The sequence below is a fragment of the Artibeus jamaicensis genome, unplaced genomic scaffold (genome assembly GCF_021234435.1).
Source record: "Artibeus jamaicensis isolate MK-2021 breed Jamaican fruit bat unplaced genomic scaffold, CSHL_Jam_final contig_233, whole genome shotgun sequence".
Classification (NCBI taxonomy): domain Eukaryota; kingdom Metazoa; phylum Chordata; class Mammalia; order Chiroptera; family Phyllostomidae; genus Artibeus; species Artibeus jamaicensis.
Window position 1 is genome coordinate 18,945,952 of NW_026521486.1, and position 26,021 is coordinate 18,971,972.

The 26,021-nt window shown below is 41.8% G+C and overlaps 1 protein-coding gene across 1 annotated transcript in view; it reads right to left on the bottom strand.

The window, feature by feature from the left end:
* The window catches only part of CFAP54 (cilia and flagella associated protein 54), a 253,182-nt gene that overhangs the window by 93,329 nt on the left and 133,832 nt on the right, over nt 1-26,021 (bottom strand). Inside the window, 7 exon segments of the mRNA XM_037160832.2 lie at nt 3,784-3,870; nt 6,973-7,155; nt 9,571-9,637; nt 12,496-12,705; nt 12,991-13,078; nt 14,714-14,908; nt 16,775-16,927. Of these exon segments, the coding sequence (XP_037016727.2) occupies nt 3,784-3,870; nt 6,973-7,155; nt 9,571-9,637; nt 12,496-12,705; nt 12,991-13,078; nt 14,714-14,908; nt 16,775-16,927 (983 nt within the window).

Sequence of the window (26,021 nt, forward strand, 5' to 3'; positions counted from 1 at the left end):
GAGCAGAAAGGTCACGGAGAGGCAGGGGCGGTGTGGGGGGCCTGGTGCCCTCCGACAGCAGCTGTGTAGTAGAAGCTCAGGGAGACACGGGATGAGCACTGGGAAACAGGGGACAACGGGGGCCTGCACACCAGCATGGAGATGTGGGGTTTTATTCTCTGGGTGATAAGAAGTTATAGGAGAGTTTGAACAGGGCAGGGCCCTAACCTGACTTATATTTTGGAAACATCTAGTGCTGTCCTAGAGAACAGAGAAAGATAAACTACAGAAGCAAAGAACAATATACAAAATTGGATAAAGATTACCAGAGTACACATATAATGGAAAAAGAAAATTCAATTTATTTTGACATGTATACCCATTTCTCTCTTTTCCTTTAAGCACAGTCTTCGGAATCTGAAAGGTGTATAAATTTTAAATAAATAAAAGGTAAGTTAGGGAAAATAAGATGCGTGACAATAACATGAAAATAAAACATAAAAAGTCAGGAGGGTATTTTTAATAGAGAAAATACTTCTTGTCTATTGAGTTGTATACTTTGGTTCTTGCCTAAGACACCTTGGGCTCTAACCTCCTGATGCCATAAAATACCCAAGCAGACTTTGGGGAGCCACAGGAGCTCCTTCAGACTTCTCGATGGGCTCTTCTCACTGCCCTCGGAGGAAACACCCCCTGGTGTCTGGGTGCCTGTGCTGTGCGTGGACTACCTGTAATGGTTAAGGCTACTTCTGGTTTCAGTTTATTGGGCCAATCAGACCACTTGAAAAATAAATAGTGATGGTAGTGGGCAGGTATTTTCAGAAATGGCCAACACTGTGAACACAAACAAACCAGAAGAGAGAAAAAAATCTACCCATAAATCAACCCTTCACTCACGCAGATACAGAACTAACGATACTCTTTCCAGGAATGTTAGCTATGTTAAGAGTAATAAATCTTTCAAGATGTTGGCACTTTTGAAGGGAAGCCAGACCAGCTGATCATTAAGTGGTCTTAAAGCTTTCCTTAAAAGACACCAGGGCACTCAGAAACTGAATGGCGTGATCTATTGCTCTCTGGCTTGTCAAAAAAGCAGCATCGTTAGCTATTTCCTGACTACGACTGTTCTCCCTTCCCACTCACTGACCCCAGTCTCTCCCAGAAAGGGTGGGCCGATTCTGCTCACATAGGCTGTCACTCCTTTCCTCTGTGCGACGCACTGGTTGCCACTCTTCACTGCTTCTGTTAAAACCCTAGTTGGGTTTCTCGGGCCAACTATGCCAGTAAGATCCCACTTCCACCTCACTCTGCTCCTGGTGCTGTTCCCGGATACATCTGACTACATCCTTCTCCTGCTCAAACTTCTATAATCGATTCCCCCTTCCAACCCACCACTACAGAATGGAGTCTGCACTTCTTCACTAGCTTTTGGGCTACTCTGTACAAAAACAGGTGTCAAGTGGCCTATCGAGTTAACAATCCAATAAAAAAACCAGTCACTTAACCAAATACTTTGTTCTTTCAGTGCCTTTTTCCATCTCCTTCTGAAATGTTACTAACAGTCATTGCAACCGTTCCATGCTTGCCTCTTATCACAGTCCAAATAAAACCATTAGCCCAATCTCCTCATTTCCCCCGTCGCATCACGCCTCAGTTTGGAACTAAAGACTGGCCCCTGGTTGTGTCCACATCATGGACCCCTGGTTCTCTCCTGTTATCTTCTGCTCCAACCACCCCACACAGAACCTCCCCTGGCTCAAAATGGCTCAAAGCCATTTTTCTTTCTTTCAAGCTCCTGGAGACAGCATTCCTCATACTCACTCGGAAATGATCAAGCAGAAGGTGCCCATGTTCCTGTTTTCTATATATGCTCTGTCTCTTTCTTATTTTTGTGTCCCTATAAGCAAGGACCATGGGGTTACATTTCTTTGATTAGAGTTACTAACATTTATTGAGTACCCCTTTTATACAAGGGGTACTCAATAAATGTTGTTTTAGAGGTAAAGCAATAAATATTTACCAAGTGTCTTCTAGGTGAGTTCCTGCCAAACGTCTAGGAGGGTGTGGACAGAGGCATTTGATAAATGTGTACAGATTTTAAATTCAATTCAGGAATTACTGAATATTAAGTATGTGAATTTATTACAAGACAGTATACAGGACTAAAAGATGAATAGATATAGACAGACCCTAGCATTCAGGAATTATGCAAGCTTGAAGACAGCACTGCTTTTTTTTTTAAGAGAGAGAAAAGTTGTATGTGTTTTTTTTTAAGTGTTATTGAAATTCAAAAGTGGAACTCTTAAGAGTTTGGTAACTCAGAAATGGTAATCCAGAAATGACCGTGGCTGGTAATGAATTATTTATTCACAAATTAAAACACATCATCTTAATAGTCAGCACTGACTTCCTCTTAGGGAAGGTACTTTATTTAGAAACAAAATGTGATGGACTATTTGGATCTGAAAACACTGGCTCAAGACCAGGGTCTGGATGTATGGAACAGTTTAAAGGGAATTCTAATTTCCTCTGCTTAAAAAACAGGGAAGATTTTGCCAGAAGTTTGTGGGAGCCCACTCACTCCCAGTTGTGAGAGCTGACGGTGCACATGGAGCCCCCATTCCACGGTCAGTAATGCCCACTTGGTAGGCTAACGTGGGTTCCAGGGAGAGCACTTACACTGTGGAAGTTTCAAATGCTATGAATCAGAACTCATGTTTCAGAGTGAGTTGTGAAACACACACCACCACACGGCTCGTTGAGCTACAGGAGGGGAGGCAAAGCGTGAGATGTTGGCCAAGAAATATTTTAGGCTCAAAGATGCCAAATATTTTATTTCATTTATTTATTTTTTAGCTTTTTTTCACTTCCACAAACGACTTTATTGATGTAAATGGTTTGTTTTTCCTCATCTTAAGATTTCCTGTGTCCCCAACGTTCAGTGAAGTCCAGTATGAAAACAAACACCGTGGGTAAGTGTGTTGTGGGTGTGAACGTGTGTGTCTCCGTGTGTAATATGGGACAGGGTTGTAATGTCCACATCAGAGATGAGGACATGCAGAACCAGGAGCAAATCTGCTGAGTCGTAAGATGACCAAGTACAACAAGTTCAACAAAAGTAGGAGCAACCACAGAGGATGGAGGAAGGGGCAGAGAAAACGAGGTGCTAGAGGTTCCCACTCCCCGTGGGGTTCAAGCCCACTGCACGGGAACCTTGAAGGCAGAGAACCTCAGCCGATTCCTGGGTTCCACAGTCAACTGTAAGTTAGTGCCTGTGTGTTCTGTCACTTCAACTTTCTGTGCAATTAACAGTGTGGCGAGTGCAAGGGGGAGGGAGTGGGTGGAGGTGGGAGCAGATATGGGGGGATAAAGGGTAATGGAAAAATACAATAAAAAGGTAAAAATAAAATAATCTTTTTTAGTTTTGAATTCTGGTATACCATAATATACATAAAGATCCTTAGGAAAAAAAATCCACAGAAACTGCAGCACATGGAATCATCAGTCTGCAGTCTTTCAGTGAACCAGTCTTTCAGAAGGGGCGACTCCCAGACTGACTGGTGTTGGGTGAACCTCATTACCAGTATAACTGATCCCCACTTTACTGAGGCCCAAGCATAAAATGATCTAAACCCATCTAACTGGCTTTTTCTCATGTTTCATTACAATGATAGGCAAACCTTTTTAATATCAATATACCCCACTATTAACAGCTTATTAGTATGAGTATTAGAACAAAATTAAGTCATGCCAATACCTTTAACAGTTCAAGAATATCGAATGTCTTAAAAATTTGGAACATACCTTGAGGATTCTTGCTTCTAGATTTCTGACCAGGTCTTGGCAAATTCCAGAAACAAAATATTGGTACAATGCAAGGAGAGGCAAAATCTACCAAGAGAAAAACATTTTATTTTAAAAAAATTTTATCAAGTTAATAACCTAATAATAAAATTTAGACAAATAATGTAGGAGACGTTACATAAAATGGTGATTTTTTTTTCCACGCTAGATGACACTGTTTGGAATGACTAAAATGGTCTGCTAGCGCACTCTTCATAATTTTATCAGGACTTTAAAGTGCTCTCAGGGACCTACAGTTCCAAGTAGATGCCACTTGGTACACAAACCTTAGGTCTCACATCTTTTTTAAAAAGGAAAAGTAAAAATGCAGTTAATTATCTTCCTTGAAAAACTAATTCAACATATAAATATAAATTACTGAAGTCGGTGAAAACATGCTAGCAAATGAGCCATCAGACACATATGAAATGGGAAGCACAGAAGGTCACGTCCACGTCCCCAGTAGCTCCTACTCACTCAGCACAACATCAGCTGCTGTTTGTCTTCAATTAGAATATCTCTATCAGAAAAATAATATCTCTATCATAATAAATAATGAGATGGCCAAAAAGTCTGTTTCATTTTATATGTAAAAGACACATTTTTCATTTTCACCAAGAACTTTATTGATTTGGACATTTTGAGTAGGTTGGCTATCTTCTACATGGTATAACTTTGATTGTTCTCTGTTAATGTCTCAGTTTGATCACTATCAACTTGAACTGGTCTACCCAACTGTGGAGCATCCTGCACCAAGAAATCTCCAGCACGAAACTTTGCAAACCACTTTAGATACATTTGACCAGTCACAGCATCTTCTCCACACACTGTATAATTTTTTTGTGCATTTCAGTTGCATTTTTACCTTTCTTGAAATAATAAAGCATAATATGCTGAAAATGTTACATATTTTCTTCCATTTTCAATAGTAAAATGGCTACACAAAAGTTCACCAATTTTGATTTTTTTTAAATGCACGTTGACATGACAGCTGTCACAATATAACGTAACAAAATTGTTTCAAATGAAGTTAAAGACAACTAAGAGCTACTAAAGCCATCATATGGGAAAAAAACTGACTGAACTTTTGGGCCAACCCAATATTTATAACATGCCTAATATGTGTCAGGTACTGTTGAGTAAGAAAGAAAGAAAAAAACACCTAAAAAGTCACTGCCTTCACAGAGCACAGAGTCTGCTCATTAAAACCCAAGCTTACTCCTCACTTAATAGTTTCATTTCCCTAGAATTAACCCCCAAGTTCAACTCTTCCTGAAATCTCACACACATAAGTGACGGCCTACAGACTATCAATATTTCAAGTGACCCAGCCACTCGCTATGAGGCCAGAGACAGGTGTGGAGGGGATAGTTTTGCCTAGGCTTTAGAACAGCTCCTCCTGATCTCAACTCAAAACTGAAGCTCACGGTCCCTACAGCTGGGTCCCGCCCCAATAAAGGGAGATGGATCAAGGAGGGCTGAGATTACCATTAACTAGCAGACTACTTCCCATGATTCCACAGCGGTGGGGCCCAGAGCAAATTTTATATGTGGCAGCAGCTTCCTTAGCTACTGGGGTTTTTCTGGACAGCAGTATAGTATGAAATACATTGTTTATATCCTGCAAGTTCAGCTAAGAAGACTCTGTCAGCCAATTGGCAGCTGCTGATAGCAACAGTTTTAAAAAGGATTAGAACTGATCATAAATGTTTCAAACATTATGCATTTTCTACAATTATGCACTACAAATGTAACAGAATACCTTTTTTTCTACAGTTAATGCAGCATGAAACAATGAGTTGGCTATTACCTTTGAGATGTTCTTTTGTTTAGTGAGAAATAAAAACACCAGTTTATTGCTGCCAATTGCTCAATTATTCAGAAAAATGTTCTCAATTTCTTAAGCTTCAGAGGAAAAAAGTCTCATTTCTTGTCCAGTGCAGTCGTATGTATTATATATGAATATGACTAGGCAGCTAAAGGTTGCCCAGGGGATAGAACTATTTTCTTTTTTTTATTTTCTAAATCCAGAAATGAATCCCCTTAACTATGAAAGGAGCACCATTTTGTTATTTTTTTGATAAACAATTTCTTGCCAAATCTGCCAAGTGTTAAAAGCATTTATCACTACACTTTAACACATGGTTTTATAATTTAACAACTCATATCAGGAAGAAATAAATTTTTTCAATATAAGGAGAGAGAGTGAATTTAGCACAAAAGAATAGAAAAGAATACATAAGAAAAGAAAGTAGGTATGAAAATTATGTAGGGGAAGAAGCAGAGAGACAGAACAGATACTAAGAAAGAAACAGGGAAATAAGAGATATGAAAGCAGGGAAACACCATATGGGAGGAAAATATAAAATGACCAAAAGTTAGATTGCATTTTTGTTTTAAAAAATGCAATCGACTTCAAATTTATGATACATATATTGTAGTTCATTTACACAAGTGGAAAAAAAGAGCTGTACTGGAATTTTTTAATTTCCTGGGATATTAAGAAGTGTCTGTCTTCTACTTAGGATGAAACAGAGAAAAGAGGAGATGCAAAGATAAATTTTTTCAATCAACATTCTCATAGTTTTGTTATTGATAGGACCTGCAAGACAATTCAGAGAGTGACATGTGCACCAGATTCCTCTGTTTGAGGCCAGTAAAACATTCTAATGAATTTCACCAAACGTCTTAAGAGAAAAAGGTAAAATAGAGTAAAAAGAGGACCAAATCAAATAGACATTGTTTTGGATCCAAAATGCAATGTAAACAATGATATCAGCTCTGGCTGATGTGGCTCAGTGGATTAAGTGCTGGTCTGCAAACCAAAGAGTTGCTGGTTCGATTCCCAGACAGGGCACATGCCTGGGTTGCAGGCCAGGTCCCCAGTAGGGAGCATTCGAGAGGCAACCACACATTAATGTTTATCTCCCTCTCTTTCTCTAAAAATAAACACATAAAATCTTTTTAAAAAACAATGATATCAAAAAACCTTAATATATTTTCATTTTGAAGTACAGGTAAGAATCTTGAATATAGAGTTCAAAGTTAAACAAGAACTGCCAAAACATGAACCACTTTTGAAAAGTATAAAGTGGGGCAAATATAAATACCACAGTGAATTAAGATTCACTGATTTTACCAATTACTTACTATTATATTTTGCTTAGCAAAGTGCAGTTCACGTATAACATAATACAAACTTGCAACCACAGAGCAAATATCGGCCCTGTGTACATCCGAGAATAGCTCGATGCCTGGGAGAAGCTGGGTGATTTCATACTGAGCATAGCAACGTTCGGCTTTGGGGTGTGGAAGCGTGGTTCTAAGCAAACCCTGAAAATGAAAAAAGGTGAAACGAAGAGCTGTGTACTGCATTTGCTATAATGACAGAGAAAGGTAAGTACATGTAGTACCTCCTACAGTGCTTAGCACACACCTAGCAAACTCTACCCTGTAATAAACAGTACTTATCATTGTCATAGGTTCCGAATGTTCTTATCATTCAAGAGGTGCCTTTTAAATTCCACGGTAGTTGAATAATTATTTTCAGAAGAAATTATCATTATATTAAGTTACCTGTTGAGGGTTAATTTTGTGTTGGATACTACTGGTAACCTGTTTGGTAAGTCCTATCTCATTTAATCCTCATTTAACTGACCCATATGAGGATTATTATCTCACCAATGATATAAATGAGGTTTAAACAACTTATCTGAGGTCGCACAGCCAATGGGGGCAGAGAGACAATACAAAGGTCATGTATCTATTTAGCTAAAAAAATTTATGTTTTTCCATTTTATCAACCTGTAAGTAGAGGAGATAACAACTTACTTCAGAAGTATAAATCAAGGAGAGGTAATTCTGAATCTTAAGTGAATTAACTGAAAAGGTGATTATTTTAATTTGACTAAGATTTCTTAAGTAATTTATATGACCATCATTGCACTAGATGTTGGGAAACAAGATGAATACACAAAAATCAAACTTTACATTTAGAAGAGCTTCATACGCTATCTTAAAAAATTAAAATTCCTTGATGATAAATGCATTTAAAAATATTTTAGTGTTTTGTTGTTTAGGTTCCTGTTAAAGGTGAGATCATATGGTATTTGTCTTTCAAACAAACAAGCAAAATATATCCAAAGACACTGAAACAGAAAACAGGCTGACAGTGACCAGAGGGGAGGAAATTCTGGGGGAATTCCAGGGAAAAAGGGGAAGAGTTTATAGGAACAAATATAAAGGACATATGGACAAAAACTAGGGGGGATGGAAATGGGAGGGAGGTGGGGAGGTGTGGGTGGGTGGGCTGGGATGGGAGTGAAAAACAGAAAATGGTACTTGACCAACAAGTAAAATGAAATTAAAAATAAATAAATAAAATAAAATTATTTTAAGGTGACATCAGAAAGAACTGTATCAGGTTGCTCACTAAAGTTATAAGGTACCTTACTCTAAAATGCTAGGCAGTTGTTTAAATTTTTCATTTTACAAATTTGCTTTAAAATCATAAAAAGAATTGACAGTTTTTAAAATTAAATTGCACCACCTAACTTTTATTTTAGGTGTAGAATTACTAAGAAACTATGTCCACATTAGGCAAAAAGTGATATACATTTTTAAGTTACAGGTGACCCTTGAACAACATGGGCTTGAACTAGGCAGGTCCCCTTACACACAGATTTTTTTCATTAATACCTTTGTTGTTTTTGATCTGCAGTTGGGAGTCTGCAGATGCAGAGGGCTGACTAGGGGCATTGATTTCTGCCATTTTAATAGTGAACTTGCCCATCCATAGATTTTACTATCTGTGGGGGATCTCGGAAACAATCACCCATGGATCCTGAGGGGCAACCAAGTTTTGGGGAAGTGAAAAATTACATGTACATTCTCAACTGTGTGGGGGTCAGCATGCCCTCAACCCTCTTGCTGTTCAAGGGTCAACTGTACCTATTTTCTAAAACATAATCTGCCTTATTTTCAAGAACAAGGAGTGCAGTATGTGAAGGATGCAATATGCAGAGTCAGAATCGGATTATCGTTCACTTTACGCCCTTGCCTCTTCCCTTTGAAGTTCAGGCAAGAGGTGAATGGAATATAAGAAAAATGAAAAGTCTGGCCTTATATTCAGAGAACCATTTCCCAAAGATCTTATCTACCCAGATTTCCTAAGATATCAGACCCTTCTCACACACAGAACGAGGGTGCCCATACTTCAAAGCAAACAGAACCTTTAGTACATTGCCAAGCCCCTGCTGAGATTCCTGAATCGAAAAAATGTCTTGTATTTCTGATAAAAGCTCCTTTATTCCTCAGTAAAGTCAAACCCAAATCCTAAGAGTCTACATATTTCTGTAGTCTTCAAACTGTTTCTTGTTTTCACTCCATAGTATACTTTGTATCATGCAATTGAGCAAAACTTTATTCAGAGATGAGGTAACCTAAGGGACCCACCCGTGGGACAGACTGATTTCACTGCTCATTAGCAACGTGACCTTACTAACAATAGATGACTCAGTTTCCTGATCTGTAAAACTCCTTTTGTTTTGTCAAGGAGAAAGCTGCCCCTGCTGGATACTAAAGGTGACAGTGCCACATGGGTTCCGCCAGAGAAGGAAAGATGGGCTTCTGACATCTCATTGATGTTCATGCTATTTTCCTACCTGTATGGTTTATAAATGTGATAAATACTGCACTTTACTGGCTGACTGGTCGTGCTCCTGCAGAAGGACAAATATGAAGTCTTACCTGAAAGAGTAATGCAGACAAAATGCAACAGTTGGATCTCTTGGCAACGTCCAACTCCTTAATGAATCTAAGTAAGTATAAGAAAAAAATGGATTCCTAGACAATTTTTCAAAAGTGTTTTTATATAAACACATCTCTAATACTCACAGACTTTCCAAAATTAAAGTATTCTTTGTTATTCTAAAAGTGCTACATACTCATATAAGATCTGGAACAATGAGAAATGTTAAAAATAAAACAATAGCCATAACCCTACCGCCTAAACATGTTTAGTAGTAACCTTCTGGCTGATTTCCTTCTAGACTTTTTCCTAGTTATACACACACACATTAAGACTAGAATTATGCAATACATATTACCTTATAAACAGCTGTTCCATTTGGGATATAATGAATTACATCATTACTTTATAGAACTTAAATATTTTCATCATGTGAATATACCATAATATAAAAGTATTTAGCACCATTTTATTTTTCCAATGCTGAGGTGAGCACGGTTGTATCCACACTTTTGAGCACTTGTCCTATTAGTTCTACTGCATAAATCCTTAGAGGTGGAATTTGGGGGGGAAAGGAGGTGCACAGTTTTAAATAGTTAAAGAGTATGGTTAAATAACTCCCCCTCCAAAGATTAAAACACTGCGTTTTCTAAGTATATTATGGACACATTGATGCTGTTAAGTCTCTCCACCAAAGATAATGCAATGTCTCTGAATTTACTGTCTGATTTTAAGTCTGTTAGAAGACTTTGAGTTCCTTTTCATGTGGGTCTTGAAATTCACCTCTAAAGCTATAAACCAGATTACCTTCTTCTCAATCGTATTTAGATAAAACCAGTTGGCTTAACTATGTTAACTACATTAATTAATTGTCAATCTGAGTCCAGCCTCTCTATGTGAGTATTCAAGTGTGGTGTTTTGCCCTTCTGAACAGTGGGGAGACGAGGTTCTTCCACTCAGGGAATCTCTGAGAACTGCCAAGCTCCCTGTGGTATCGCATATCCTGTGGAAGTCAGACTTCCAGAGGGATAACTGGGAAATGACTTCCTGTTGGCTGAAGACCAGCAGATAACAGCCTGGGAGGCTGGGGGCAGCCGAGGGGCCCAACGGCAGGAAGGCTGCAGCAGTTCTTTCTCAAGCTGTGAATCTGTCTCAGCTTTCCCCTTCTGTGCTGCGGGGCTCTGCTAAGTCACAGCCCAGGCTTGTGTGGGACTGTGTGTGCATGTGTGTCCCCCTGGAGGGCGAGACAATGAAACGTGACTAACTTAAAAAAAATTTACTGTTTGATACTTACAAACTAAGTAATTTCTTACTTCCCTTGCCCAAGGATGCTAATTTTCTGGAAACAATGTGATTATTAACTAATTATTTTTTTAAAAATTGCTCTCTAGCTCACATACCATGCAGGTTTTTGCCAACCACATCACACCCCAGGTAGGCTATAAATATACCAATCGGGAGGCGAAGGAAGCCTGTCCCTCCACCCCTCCACACTTCGTATTTTTAAACATGGAACACAACCAGAATCTGTGCGATCCTCATACAGGCCACGCTGATCCGCTCTGTGCCGTTCCAATTTTAGCCTAAGTGCTGCCGCAGCGGGCACTGCCCGCCTCCCATCCTTTCGAAATCTCTCACATTAATCAAACACTTAAGATATCTGTGAGTGTTGTCGAGGTGTAGGCACTGTGTGCGACAAACTCTCACACAGGTTCTGCGTGACAGGCTGAATAACGGGCCCCACCACCTCGGACGTCCACATCCTAATTCCCAAAACCTATGAGCATGTTACCATACACGACAAAAATAATTTCAAAAGACTTTGCCAATGTGATTAAATTACGGACCATGAGATAGTTATCCTGGATTATTTAAATTCGTTCCATGTAATGGCAGTGGTTCTTAGAAGAGAAAGGCAGGAAGGTAAAAGAGGAGATCTGAGGTTGGGAACAGAGGTGAGAGAGAGAGAGAGACTGACTGGAAGGTAGGAGCCTGTGGGTCCTGAAGACAGCACAGGAGCACGGGCCAAGGAATGCCGGCGGCCTCGAGAAGCTAGAAAAGACAAGGAAACAGATTCTCCCGTAGAGCCTCTAGCAGGACCACAGACCTGCCAACGCACTGATTTTAGGGCTTCAGACCTCCCTGGGTGTAAGATAATAAACCTGTGTTGTTTTAAGCAGCAGTGGGAAATTAACACCTTATGTGTTATGGACTAAGTTACATGCCCTTCCCCACATCCATTTCATATTAAAGTCCTAACCCCCGGTACCAGAAGAGATAAGTACACAGACACATGGAGGAAGACAACCACCCAGAGAGGTGAGGAGAGAGACCTTGGAGGACACCAACGGCCAACACCTTGAACTCAGACTTTTAGCCTCTAGCATTGTGAGAAACACGTTTCTATTGTCCCTGCCACGCAGTCTGTGGCCATTTGCCCTGGCAAACTACTGCAGTGTGTCACATGGCTCTCACCACCAAGGTCTAAAGATGAGGACACTGAGGCTCAGAGAAGATGAGCAACTTACTAAGGATCACAGAGCACACAGGAAGCTCTTAAATCAGACCCAGTGGGCCTGCCTCCACACTGCCATTCTTGCTCCCATGTCAAATGTGCACTCACTCACTCATTCATTCATTCATTCATTCATTCCTTCAACACGTAGTCACTTAATGCCAACTCCATGCAAGGCTCTCAGGATATATCCAAGCAAAGCAAAGGCCTGTGTGGGAGGTATTGTGGGGAGAGGAGAGCGCCATAAACAATGAGCATCACAAGTAAGTAGATGTTATGAGCCTCTGTGTTGTGGACATAGGTGCAAGAACCCAGTGTGTGTGAGGCACGGCTCTCCATGTGGCACAGCGGGCACCCTACAAAGGGAAGCTATTATCTATCGTGTAGGTCCTTCCAACGTCACACTCACTGGGCGATCTTTGCTGATATGACCGCTCCTTGCAAACAGCCCCAAATGCCGACTCTGGACAGAAAGTCCTCACTGTAGTCCTTGTAACCTGGAGGTGAAGAGCCATCGGTGGCACTGGTGAGCGAGGTGCCAAACTCTTTCCACGTATGCAGCACATCTTCTTTCCCGAATATGTCATCAAGCGCTTGACACCAACACTTAAAAGCAGCCCTAGAACAGAAACACAGCTTCGAGCCATCCATTCTCTGAGACCTATGTCATCAGATCTTTCCAAAAGGGAAAGCGAATGCACTGAAGAAATAGTTTAATTAAAATCTATATCACTCGCGTATTATGTATGTGTAACCATTTCTCTCAGGTAGCATTTGATGAATAATAGCAATGTAATATTATTGAAGAAGTAGAAATGATAAAAGATAACATTTTTCACAGTAATTCAAAAAATTTTTTCAAACAAAGCTTTCCCTCCTTTGGTAGACTCCTAAAAAATTCTACCTTTTCTTTCCTGCGAAGATAAGAAGACTTCCAAGTTGATGCAATGCCTGAACTTTAAGACTTCTTTGATTGCTGGCTTGGAGAACATCTGTATTTTAATCAAGTAAAAGAACAAATATCAGTTCCTGAAAAATATTTCCTCTATATTTGCAAAAATATTTTAAGCTGCATCATTCCTGAACTGTGTACATAAGCAAACCGCAAGCTACTAGTGCCTGCGAATGCTGCATGTGATATGCACAGAAAGACAGTGAACACCGTTCTGTTTGAACATGGTGGAGTGGGAGACCGGGCCCAACCAGAGGCACAGAGTGTGGAGAAAGTGAAATAAGAGTCAGGTCGGTAGAAATGGCTGAGAAGAGAAGCTCAGCAAAGGCACACTAGGTAGACAGGGATGGGTCTGTCCGGCAGAGCCGTGTGGCTGCAGCATGGTTTTCTGGGAGGGTGAGGAAGGAGGCAGTAGTTACACCAGAGGCAATTGGATGGCCTGTGGCAAAACGTGGTCGTTACTCGATAGCGCGTGGGAAGCTTTGAAGGCTCTGTTTCTGAGTGGGGATGTGACAAGATTATAGCATATCGGATGCTTCCTTTTACTCAAATGCGAAAACAAAACCCAAACAAATCTTTCACATCACCTGAATTGGGAGGCGGGGGGAGGTTCAGGGCTTCTCACAAATGCACGCATTAAAGGACATGTAGCCATTCAAGGACTCTAAAATACCCAATCTACACGGCAGTAACTTCTAATGACATCTATTCTGTCCCCTAGAGGTATTTTAGAGTCTTAGGAAGGGTTTTGCTAGTTGTCACAATGGGGCACCTGGTGCTTTATACGTGAAGACCGGAGACAGTGGGTGCTCTCCCCCCCCACCCTCGCCACCCCATGAAGGAAGAGGTGAGAAATCTGTTTACACATTTTATACATAATAAGGGCATATTTGCGTGTTTTCAAAATGTTCTGAATTTGTCAAAAATGCAACCACACTCTTTTTGTTCAAAAGTTTACCTACATTTACTTGCTATTTTAGAAAATTATGCCACCAAAAGTGGCAGTGCTGATGCTACGTGTCACCAGCACAAGCACAAAGCCGAGCTGCACCCGCAGCTGCGACAGGCGTGGCTGTCCCACAGGCTTCGATGGCCTGCGGCCCCTTGAGCCTTAGCACACCAACAGCAGAGTCTTTTATTATGAAGTGACTGATTTGTCCCATGTTTTATGTTTACAGCTTCACACTGAGTTGGGGGGGAAATAATACGTGTAGAAGGAATCTATCAAATATTGTATTCCAGAGAGTAAAGGGGGATTACACAATGTCTGGTATAGAAAAGGAACGCACTGGGGCCACATGGGCTGAGTGCGTTCTGCTGTGTAAAAGCAAGTGGAAGGGCAAAGAAAATGAAAACGGCCGGAGCAGAGCAAAGCAAGCAAGGCGGCCACATCCTGACGGGCAGTTCACAGGTTCAGTCAAAGGGACATGGGTGGAGGATGAATGGCCCAGGACCTCAAGGTGGGACAGGCAGGCCGGGGGGATGGGGCCGGGGCAGTGCTGGGAGCATCTTGTCTCAACACTGCTCTGCCAGTGCCTGCAAGGGCATGAGGAATAGATTCTATTTCAGGCTCTTTCATCCTGCTTTTAGAAACAGCACTTCAGGACCGAATGCAATCTCCAACATCCACGCAGATGATCACCGTGAAAACAAACACATAATGGATAAATCTTACCAATAGTTTTGTAAAACGAAGAAATTACGAGTCCGAGTTGTGAAGAGGGCAGTTTGCTTTTCTCCACGGAACTAAAAACTCTGAAGTGTTCCTGAGAGAGGTCGGGAGGGGCTGGCATGTGCATCTCCTCTGTCCCCAGGCAAAACTCCACCTTTCCAGGGGCCAGTCTTGAAATGTTTATTCCTCCTTTGCCTCCTATTCATGAGAAAATAACAAAGAAATTTAAAATGGAAAAAAGAGGGAAGTTGATGGTGAAGAAAAAGGTAGTAGAAATGGGAAGGGAGAGGGGCGGGTGGGCTCTGTACGCATGTCACAGTCTGCCCGAACGGCAATGTTGAGATGACGCATTGCTACTCCTGGGGTTTGGTGGCAGTTACAGCAACTGGGTTTACCCTTCTTAAAGGGCTTCCAAGAGGAAGATGGTACGTTGCCTCTGGGGCAGAAAAGTCTGCCCCACACAGGTAACTCTGACCTGAGGGGGGAGGGAATGGGAAAGTGCTGTCTCTTTGTAAGATCAGAGAGCACACAGAAAAAAAGGGGTAAATATTCTAGGGGGGAGCAGTCAAAAGCTGAAGAGAGACAGAAGGACTGGGATAAACTGCTGGGAATACTCTGGCGTATGTGTGACATGACATTGAGTTGCTCAACTCCTGGTGACCCCGTGGCATGAGTGATGCCCACGGTGTCCTGTCCTCAGTAACTCGGCTTGGCTCCTGTAGACTCATGGCGTCTTTTACGAAGTCAGTCTGTTTCATATCAGGTCTCCTCTTTTCCTTGTCTTCTGTCCCAGCATTATTGTCTTTTCCAAAGAACCTGTCCTGCTCAGAATGTGCTCAAAGTAGAACACCATTTTTTTTTTGTACCTCCAGCAATGATTCAGACTTACTGTACCTTGGGGCCCTCTTGTCTGTCTTCCTGGGGTCCAGGGTATCCATGGAACTCCCCCAAACCTATGTTCCAAGTGAGTATTTGATTCATATTTCAATATCTCAAATGAGTATTTTGATACCAAGTGTGATTCAGAGTGAGTGGATGTAAACCATTCTTAGGAATCTCATTTCCTTTACTCATTCCCTTTTCTCATTCATGCCCTTACTCATTGCCAATGTATGCCACGACGAAAGGGACTTCAAACATCATCCGGAGACCTCGTTGAATGTAATGAGTCTGTGGGCAATTTAACCAAAAACTGTGGCTGCACATCTTAACTTGTTGCAGGGGCAGCACCAACAAAAACATACACCCATGTATACGCATATACAAACATAAATAAAACTTCGGTCAGTGGTTGCAAAAAAATATTGGTCGGGTTTCTAAAAGATCAGTTCAGTGGATATTAGCATCTTAAATATAAGTTTAAATCTATTTTTAATGACTTGAAAATATAATTATTGAATATTTTAAGTTTGTTCTTTATTTTTTAGTATGCGAATGAATTTGAACACCAAGAATCATAAACATAAATTAGGATTTAAAAAAATTTAAATAACCTAAACATAGACAAATTTGACTACATTCTTCTCTGAGGTCATGACTTTGTCACTCAAAGCCCCGTTTTCACTGTGTTCACAGATCGATAGATGCTGAGGAGGGAGAAATACAAAAACGGTAGTGTAACCAATGAGAGTGAATGAACACCTTGTGTTAAGCTAAGAAAATCTCTTAAGATAAAAACCTATGTTATTAACCAGAAATCTTATTGATGCTTATATGAAAACACATCCATTTCTTTGACATTGATAAAGTAGTGTTCTGGTAAAAGGTTCTAGTTAATTCAGTATGAATCGATTCATCTACTTATGAAAATTAAACAAGACTAGCACCATAACTACAGAGAAAATAGTAAGAACATAGATGTGCAGAGTCAAAAAATTAACAAGTATTATTTTCATATCTACTCTATGCAGGGAGTATGGCAGTTTCACAGAAGACAGAGAAGCCCATGAGTGAGACGGAGCAGGCCAGTCAGAGGGGAAAGGATATGGCAGGAGTGGCAAGTCCGCAGGGTGGCACCCCCCCTCCCCCAATAAGGACTCAGGCTTGCAGAGCAAGTAGTTTTACCTTGTGTCTGTGCAAGAAATAATGAAAGCAACTTTCTGCTGTGGCGGATTGCTCTGTTGTGATATTTGGATTTTTCCAAAGTCTCTCTAAAACATCTCAAAGTGTCTGTCACATCCACGGGCACACAGATGAGCTCTCTGGCCTGGCTGTACTCTGAAAGGTAAGGGGAGAGTAAGGTGGGGGAGGAGATGCTGCAGCGAGCCAACTAGTAGCAAAAAAATTCTAATTCAGAGAATTTCTTCTTGCAAACTAAAGCTGCTAAATTCAAAGCCCCCAGGTATGAAGCAGGTATTTCAACACTCAGATCATTTTTTGGTGTATTTGGAAGTTCTTTTTTTAAATTAAAAAAAAAAAGAAAACTTAGAAAACTTTCGGTTCTTATGAAATGCAAAAAAAAAAAAAAAACTTTAGATCTTGCCAATTTTCCTTATGAAGCCTCCTACTTTATTCTTGCTGAACATAAAAGATAAAATAATTTCCTCCTTTTCAGCAGCCTCTTCAAAGCAGGGGTGCCTTGGGAAAGAGAAGAAAGGAGGAAGCGGGAAAAAAAGCCTGAAGATGGGCAACCTCTCTCTTAAGAGAAAGAAAAGATGATTTCTAATACTGGAGGGTGCAGAGGAAAGGAAGATGGTGCCGTGAGTATGAAACTAACAAACAGTCCTGGACCAATGGCCGAAGAAGAGAGTTGCTGCAAGGTCTCTGGAGAGGAAGGGACCATCCAAGTATTAGGCTGCATATTTGCAGCTTACGGCATGAAGCAGGCACACAAAAACAAGAAGTACAGGCTCCAGATGGAGTAATGAAAGAATTGAATATCCTTCTTCGACAAGTTGAACAGGTTGAATACCTCCTGTGAAACCTGAGATCTTGACAGTACAGTATCATCCAGGGAACGGAGCTCCAAGAGGTTAAGAGGCAAGACCTTTGCCCTTAATGTTGACAGTCTAGCAGAAGAGATGCAGCATTCTGCCACCAGCATGTTCAAGTCATCTGCGCAGAGGGTGCTTAATGCTAACAGGAGGAAAAGATACAGAGGTCGGGGCATGGAGGAAAGGATGAACTAGAAAGACCTTCTGGGAGAGGAAGCATTCCAGCTGTGTCTTAAGGGATAGGGAAGATTTGATTAAGAAGAGAAAGGCAAGAGGTTTTAGATTATTAGAATAAGAATAGCTGACGTTGACTGAGTGGAGCGCTTACACTATCTCAGGGACTATTATAAATAAATTAGTCTAAGAAGCAACTGTAAGGGCGGGTACCAGTTATACCCTCACTTTGCCATGAGGAAAAGAAGGCGTAGAGAGGTCTGATAGCTTCCCTCAGCCACAGAGCTAGTTTGTGCAAGAAGTCCAGCAGCAGCAGGGAGGGTGGCAACCGGGGCACAGTGAGATGACACGGCAGGTCCTGCTGAACTAAGAAGGCTCAGTCGGCCAAGGGCTGAGGCTCTGGCTGATAAGTAGTCTTCCTCCTCTTTCATGGGTTGCTGACCAAGGGTTTTGAGCAGGACTGACAGAAAGAAAGTGGTGATTTAGGAAGGGCTGGCCAACAGCTGTAAGCATGGCTAACAGAAGGAGGTTGGTGGCTGAGCGACTGACAACATTGCGTCATTTGATCCGGACTAAGATAGTACAATGGAAACAAGGGAGGGACACTGGGAAGTTTCCGTTGTTGAAACAACAGGAGAATGGTTAATTAGCTATGTGGGGAAAAAAAGAAAAGGGGGTGGGAATTAGCTATTCCCTGTTCTTTCAAGGCCAAAGACCTTGCTTCCTACTTCACTTGAAAAAAACTGAAGCAATCTGAAGGGCTTTCCCATAAGCCCCCACCAGTGTACCCGCCCAGCCCCCAGTGCCCATGCCCAACTGCACCTCAAGGGCATCATGCCAGCAGTTCTCCTTCGTCTGAATCAACAGTTTTCCCCCCTTACCGAATCTTTCCCAGCAGCACATTTTTCTATTTTTCCCTAATTCTTTAAAACATTAAAAAATTTTACATTCACGGCAGCATTATTCACAATGGACAAGACAGAGAAACAACTGAAATGTCCACCAGCAAATGAATGGAGAAAGAAAACGTGATGCATGTAAACAGCAAGATCAAAAGGAAAGAAATCCTGCCATCTGTGACCACATGGATGGACCTTGAGGGCCTTTTGCTAAGTGACGTAAGTCAGACAAGGAAAGGCAAATACTGTATCACCTCACATGTGGAATCTCAATAAACCAAAAGCAATGAGACAAGACACAGAACAGATTGGTGGTTGCCAGAGGTGAGGTAGGGATGGGCAAAATGGGTGAAGAGGGTCAAGGGGTAACACTTTCAGTTATAAGATAAATAAGTTCTGGGCTGCAATGTACAGCATGGTGATGATGTTTAAATTTCTTTTTAAAAAGAAAAAAATAATTGAAAAATATAGAAAACCTTTCTCTTGACCCTACTTTCCTCTCAAGGTACCATTTTATATCTCTACTCCATTTTATTACAAAACTCCTCCAAAAATTCTGTCTTCATTGTTTCCCATTCTCTCTTGAACCCACTGAAAAATCACATTCCCTCAGCCAACATCATTCCACCCCCAGCATCTTCATGTGGCTAAATGTGATGCTCAACGTTCAGACTTTACCTCACTGCAATTTTCAGCAGCACTAGGCTCAGTTAATAATTCTGTCCCCTCAAATACTTCCTTCATTTGGTGCCACGTCCACTGCCGCGTCCACTGTTGGATCCCTCTCTCCGTGACAAGGTCCTGAGAGGGGGTGTAAGACTTCAAGGAAGCAGTTTCCAACCTGGTGGACGTGGCATGGAAGGCCTTGCAATACCTATTGTGATTGTGCTTGCTTTAGAGATCATGACCCTTTTGCTTTAATCATTATGAATACCCTGGCAGTGATTCAGATAGTGTGCCTGGACCTTTCCCGGCTCAATAAACAGAACAATAATATCATACTAGAACGTCAGGGAATATAGGCACAAGGATACAATCAGAACAATCTGAGAATTCAAGCTTAATCAATAACAATCATTAGAAAAACACCCAAGATAAGATAGAATACTCTAGGAAATCAGGAGATGATCTCACTACTTTCTTAGAAGGATTTAAAGTACAAAACATGTTTATAAAAAGAACTCCTAGAGAAACTTAAAAGAAGTATCCTTGAAAGCCCCCTGCTACATAGGAACAGCCCCTCCTTTACCTTGAATAAGAATATATATCAACTAGACAGGCAAAGAAATAAAAGCTAGTTAGTTATTACAAACTAAACAGTCACTAGGGAGTCAGAATTTATAGTACACAGAAAAAAACATTTTAAGCAAAAAAGGTAGATAGCTAAGTTAGACATCACGAGGGCTTTATAATAAATCTCCTATTTTCTCTACTCAGTCTAGCGTATCCTTATACCCTATACCAAATTCTGAGAAACTTTGGTATACAATAAGATATTTTTAACTGTCTGATTAATGGCTCTCCTAGTTAAAATAATTTTTAACTGAATCTATAAGAACTTTTGTACTTTTACTGATTGCCTTTGTGTTGATTTTTTCTGCTTAAATGATCATGTTATACTGCAAATATTAATCACTACCTGAAATGAAAACTATAAAAACCTGCGTGTACTTTCAATAAACGGAACAGAGCTTCACTGTCCTTTGAGGCGTGTTGTCGTCTGTTACCCAGCGCCGACGCCTTGCCCTCACCTGTGGGACCCCCTGACCCGCTGCGGCTGGACCGCGGCAATTTGGCTTATAGGTCCTTTTCCAGCTTCAATGGCCACTCCTCAGTCCTCTTTACTATGTGTCCTCATCAACCAACCTCTCAATCCCAGGAAAACTCAGGGCTCTAATCTTAGACAGCCTCTCTTTTCTTAATTTATACTCACCCCCTTGATAATCTCATCTAGTTTGATGGCTTTAATATCACCCATATGCTAATGGCTCCCAAATTTATATCTTTGGCCCCAGCTCCCTTGAAGTCCAGGCTCATCTATCCAATGATCCACTCTACTGCACATTCAACAGACATCTTGACTTTAACAGGTCCCCTGCTAATTTCTTGATCTTTTCCTCCTACACCAGCTCCTCCAGTAAGTCTTTCTCTATCTCAGGCCAAAAACTAGAATCATCCTGGACTTCTCTTCTTCTCTCATGCTCCAAATCAAATTCACAGCAAGTCCTATAGGGTCCCTCTTCAGAAAATACCCAGAATATCACTGTATCTCACCAGCTGTACCCTCCACTATCAGTTCCACTATGTTCCAAGACCTCATCATCTTTTAAATTACTGCAGTTGCCCTGGTAACCAGTCTCCCTGTCTCCGCTCTTGACATAGCAACCAAGGGACTCCTTTTTGAGTGTTAGTCATCTCATGTCACTCCTTTGCCCAAGACCCTCCACTGGCTTACCGATTACCTACAATGAACACCGAAGTCCCAAAAGTGACTTGTAAGGCTGGACATGAGCTGGCTCCCCATGACTGCTCTGACACCTTCTCTTATATTCTCACCCCTCTCCCTCCCACCCCCGACATGCTCCTACATGCTCCATTGAGCCAAGCCTGATCATCATCTCTGCCCTTTTGGGTAAATTCTCCCCTAACCTTAGAGCACTCCAGAAAAAAATTTACTAGGTATCACTAGTAAAATTTTTTTTTACTGGTCATGGGAAGGAAGACACTTTATCCTAATTGTGACAGCATGGTCATTTTTAGATGAGCCTGCATGCTAATTGTAGTTTCACTTTGAGTCATTATCATGAACATCATGGCATCCTGCTTAGAGCTCTTACAAGACTCCAGGACCTCAAGAGGGATATTTCAGCCCATACTTTTGGGCTTAGTAGGCAAACTTTTAGGATGTTGAACTTTTTTCAGTGTTCAGAACTTGATCATTAGCACGTTTATAAGCATGGTGCGTCTTGTGAATGTCAGCGTGACATTTCTGTTACATGGCAGCCTTTCTGCCTAGCCCTCCCACTCCCTCAATCCCCTCTCCTCTAAGCTCGTGTGGTCCTGTGTGATCCCGACCAGGCACGCCCCCACTCCTCCCACACCACCCTCATGCACAGCAACCTGAAGACTGTAGATTTCTGCTCTCTTTTTCTTACAACAATGCATGAGCTCAGATTTTATCTGTTTCTCCTTAGAGGGTGAGATCAGGGAAAGAAACCAGCAAAAGAAAAGGAGGAAGCTGGAAGCCCTCACATATTCGTGTTTGCAATAAAGTCAGTTACTTTCTCTAGGTCTTCGTTATAACTGTCGAAAGTGGGACGAAAACTATTTACCTCCCAGGTTATTGTTTTAACCTGTGTGTGAAGTGTCCAGTACAGCCCCTGTCACGGAGGAAGCATTCAACAGATGCAGGCTCACATTAGGACTGTTAGTTATATATCTTTACAATATATATTAACATTTACCAGTACTGGGCACCACGCAAGGCACCGAGGAAATGAACAAAGCAGACATACTCCCTGCCCTCGCAGAGCTTACATTCTACAGTGAAACTCACAAAGGCGTGCCCGGGACAGGAGACACAGGAGGAGAGGGAGATGTTCTCGATCTTTCAAATAGGGGGGTCTAAATAAAAGTACCCTCCTGCTACTGTTATCAAATATCTGCTCCTAAATCATTCCTTTGTCTCTAAACTATATTTTGCTATCTGGTTTTTATTTGTTCAAGCCTTACTAAATATTTTTTATGGTCTAATCAAGGTTCTGTTTGGTGTTTTGAAATAAATGATGCAAAGCAATGGGGAAAGATCAGCTTCAAAGGCCTTATCCTGGCAACCGTCTCATGGGGGTCCCTGCTGAAAACTCCATGGATAACGCAAGAAGCTATTTCAAAGCCACTAGTAGTCTCGACGCTTTGGAATAGGTGAGAAGAGACAGAGAGCAGGAGAAGAAGGGAAAGAAAAAAGAATAGAAGGACTGTGTCTCTCGCTGTTACCAATGTAGACATTAAAACTGAAATACCAACTGCTCCTGAAATATGATCTACGGAGGAAAACTCCCAGGGAGTGACATGAAATCTGTGCTACTTTCTACACATTTGGTTACATCAATCCAAATGCCCAGAGGCAGTAATAAAACACACCTGCCAAAGGGTTGAAAATTCCAACATATATACAGGAAGACTGAAAAATCCTTTCAGAAAACTTAAATAGCAATAAGGTCAAGACTCGAGAATGAGAGAAAATACAAAAACAGTTATAACAAAATGCATACCCATAGAGTTATCTCCCCCAGAAGCTTAACAAGCAGGCAAGTTACTCATCCATACGACAAATGATCTATAAAGTGAGGTAGTCTCACTTCTCCAAACCCTACAGAGACCTTACCAAATTACATCTGCATCATTAAATAGTTAGCGGGAGAATGGGATGCCTTTAAATAATGAGAACACCAAATGTTCCCAGACACTGGAGCACTACAACATCTGGTCTGCAGAATGAACTGCATCAAACATCAGTAACAAATGCTATTATGCCAAAAGAAAATCGATGATGTTCTAAAGAAGCAATCTGGGTGGAAAAACATCAAGAATATACTTGGTGTTTTTAAAAAGTTGCAGACATTCATGGTAACGGACATTCGACCCACTGTGTTTATAAACATATTAATAATGATCTGAGTTCAGACACTGAAAAAGTCCAACAGCCTAAACATTTGCCAAGCAAGCCCCAAAGTATGGGCCAGAACGTTGCTGCTTGTGGCAGGGGTCCTAGAGTCATAAAGAGCTCTATCTACGCAGGATGCCACGATTTTCATGACTCAAGGTGAAACCTACGGTTAGTGTGCAGGCTCATCTAAAAACGACCATGCCGTCACAATGAGAATAAAGTGTCTTTCTTCCCACGACCAGTGACACCTAGCAGATTTTTTTCCTGAGTACTCTAAGGTTAGGGGAGAATCTAACCTGAAAGGGCCGAGACGATCACCAGGCTTGGTTTGGTGGAGCCTTTCGGAGCTGCACAAACAGACCAGGGTCTGAATCACGGTTCCAGTGCTTACTAGTAACACTTCATTTTCTCATCTGTAACGTTGGCATAAAAATACCTACTCCTAAGATTATAGAAACTAAAGAAGCTAATGGCTGTGAACTGCTAAATACAGTGCCTGGCACACTTAATTATTATTGCCATTATAATACTTTTTAGATTTTTATCCATTCAAATATTTCTGCTCTAATCATTGCTCAAACTGGCTTATACTTTCGTCCCTGTTGAGAATCAGCCCAAAGGCTCCCTGGAGCCCGATTCCACCTGCCTGCCTTTCTGCCCCACCTCCCGCCGTCTGGGCGTTCCAAGTGTAACTTGAACAACAGGCAAGCAAAGTGCTGTTCGGGCATCATGCCCCCATCATCAATAAGCACCTACTGGTCGCACAGGCCTAGAATTTTATACTAGGCCTGTTTTTCCTATCTGTTAGATATTAGTCATTATTTTGATAACAAACATCTTTGACACATTTTCTCACATTTCTTGTCAGTCCTTTTTAGTACAAGGGGATACATAATATGAATCACATCCTGAGTTATGGATCAAGATCAAGAGAAGCCGAACATACTCAGGAGGAATCACACTCTGATTGGAACCAGTCACACGTCACTGACCCCATGGGTGCTCCCACCGAATATGGGGGGTGGGATCTGATTCATCATGAACAGTAAAGCCTACAACACCACGGTCACCAGCTGCACTCTGTGCTGCTCAGCATCCCTCCTGTCCTCCCTTCTCCTATTTCCCTCAGTGGCCAGCCCACTCCTTCACATTCTGGAATCTGCCACCTTATCAACCTTGACTATGCTTCCAACCCCCTGCTGCTTCATTAAGAAAATCTTTAGTACCCAGTGAGAACGCCTTTGACTTCTACCCTTCCCACCTACACACTCACCCACATTTGAACCTATTCTCTTCGCCCCTTCCGCCCTGGGTGTTCCACCCTGCTGTCCAAGCCAATTCCCTTGCATCCCACCCCCTGCCAGTTTCTCCTCAAGCTTGTTGCCCTATCAAATATCTTTCCTGTCTCTAAGCTCTCTCTCCCCACTGGCTCTTTCCATTTAATATAGAAATACGCTCCTTCTCTGCTATTAAAAGCAGACAAACAAAGCAAAGCCCTCCTGAGCCCCACGTTTCCTTCCAGCTGTCGCCACCCCTGTCTTTCTTGTCACTGCTCTGCCTGCTGCAGTGAAAGGCAGTTCTCTACTCAGTGACTCTGTGCAGGCACAGCTCACCAGGACTGCAACCACCTCTCAAATACCTCCACTCCCCTCCACCACTTCTTTGAAGTCACTCTTGTTATGTCACAGAGTCACAGAGTCATTCATCCAGCAAATAGATATTGAGTGTCTGCTGTGGATCAGACACCCACAAAGGTATTTGGATTATATAAATGCACAAAACAATGATCCTTGCCCTCACAGACCTGACACTGTATCAGGGAGACAGATTAGTAATTAATAAATACAATAAAACACTGAATTATACAGTACGTGATGGGTGGTTTATGTGCTTCAGAGGAAAAAAAGGAAATGTCTGGCAAAGTACGAGGAAGTGGGAGGAAGCGAGCAGGGTGCAGTTTTAAACACGATGACCAGGGTAGGCCTCCGTGAAAAGGTGTGGTGTTCACGCAGACTTCAAGTAGGTGAGGGGTTATCAGACAGACGTCTGGATGGGGAGGAGCATTTCAGGAAGGGGACGCTGTTAGAGCAAGGCCCGAAGATGACAGTGTCACAGCACAAAGACCGGTGACAATGACCACCCATATGCAATAGCCGTCTGTCCTCACGTGTGAGCTCTCTGACTGCTGACCACTGCCTCTTGCTCGGTCTTTCTTACCCGGGCCTCACTGATACGGCCCTCATCCACTGTACCCCCCACCTCTCAGGCCACCTCCCGACCTCTCTCAGACATTGTTCTTCCTCTGTTTGCTCCTGTGACCGACATTAGGGCCCTTCACGGACTCGGTGTCTCTTCGTCCTCAGGCTACAGAGTAGGACCGACCGACCGCACTTCCCTGCCCCTTCTGAAGTTAGCGCAGCCACGTGACTTTACCCAGTGAAGTGTCAGCAGAAGTGGTCTGTGTCACTTTCAAAGGGCAGCGTGAGGAGCCACCATATGATTTATATAGAACTCGTGAATATCAAATTATAAAATATAAAAAGGCTATAAAATCCATTCTTCTTCCTGCCTGTAAAGTGGAGACGATAGCAGCCCTTCCACATTAGGTGTTGGAAGGTAATGCAGGCACACCTTGTTTT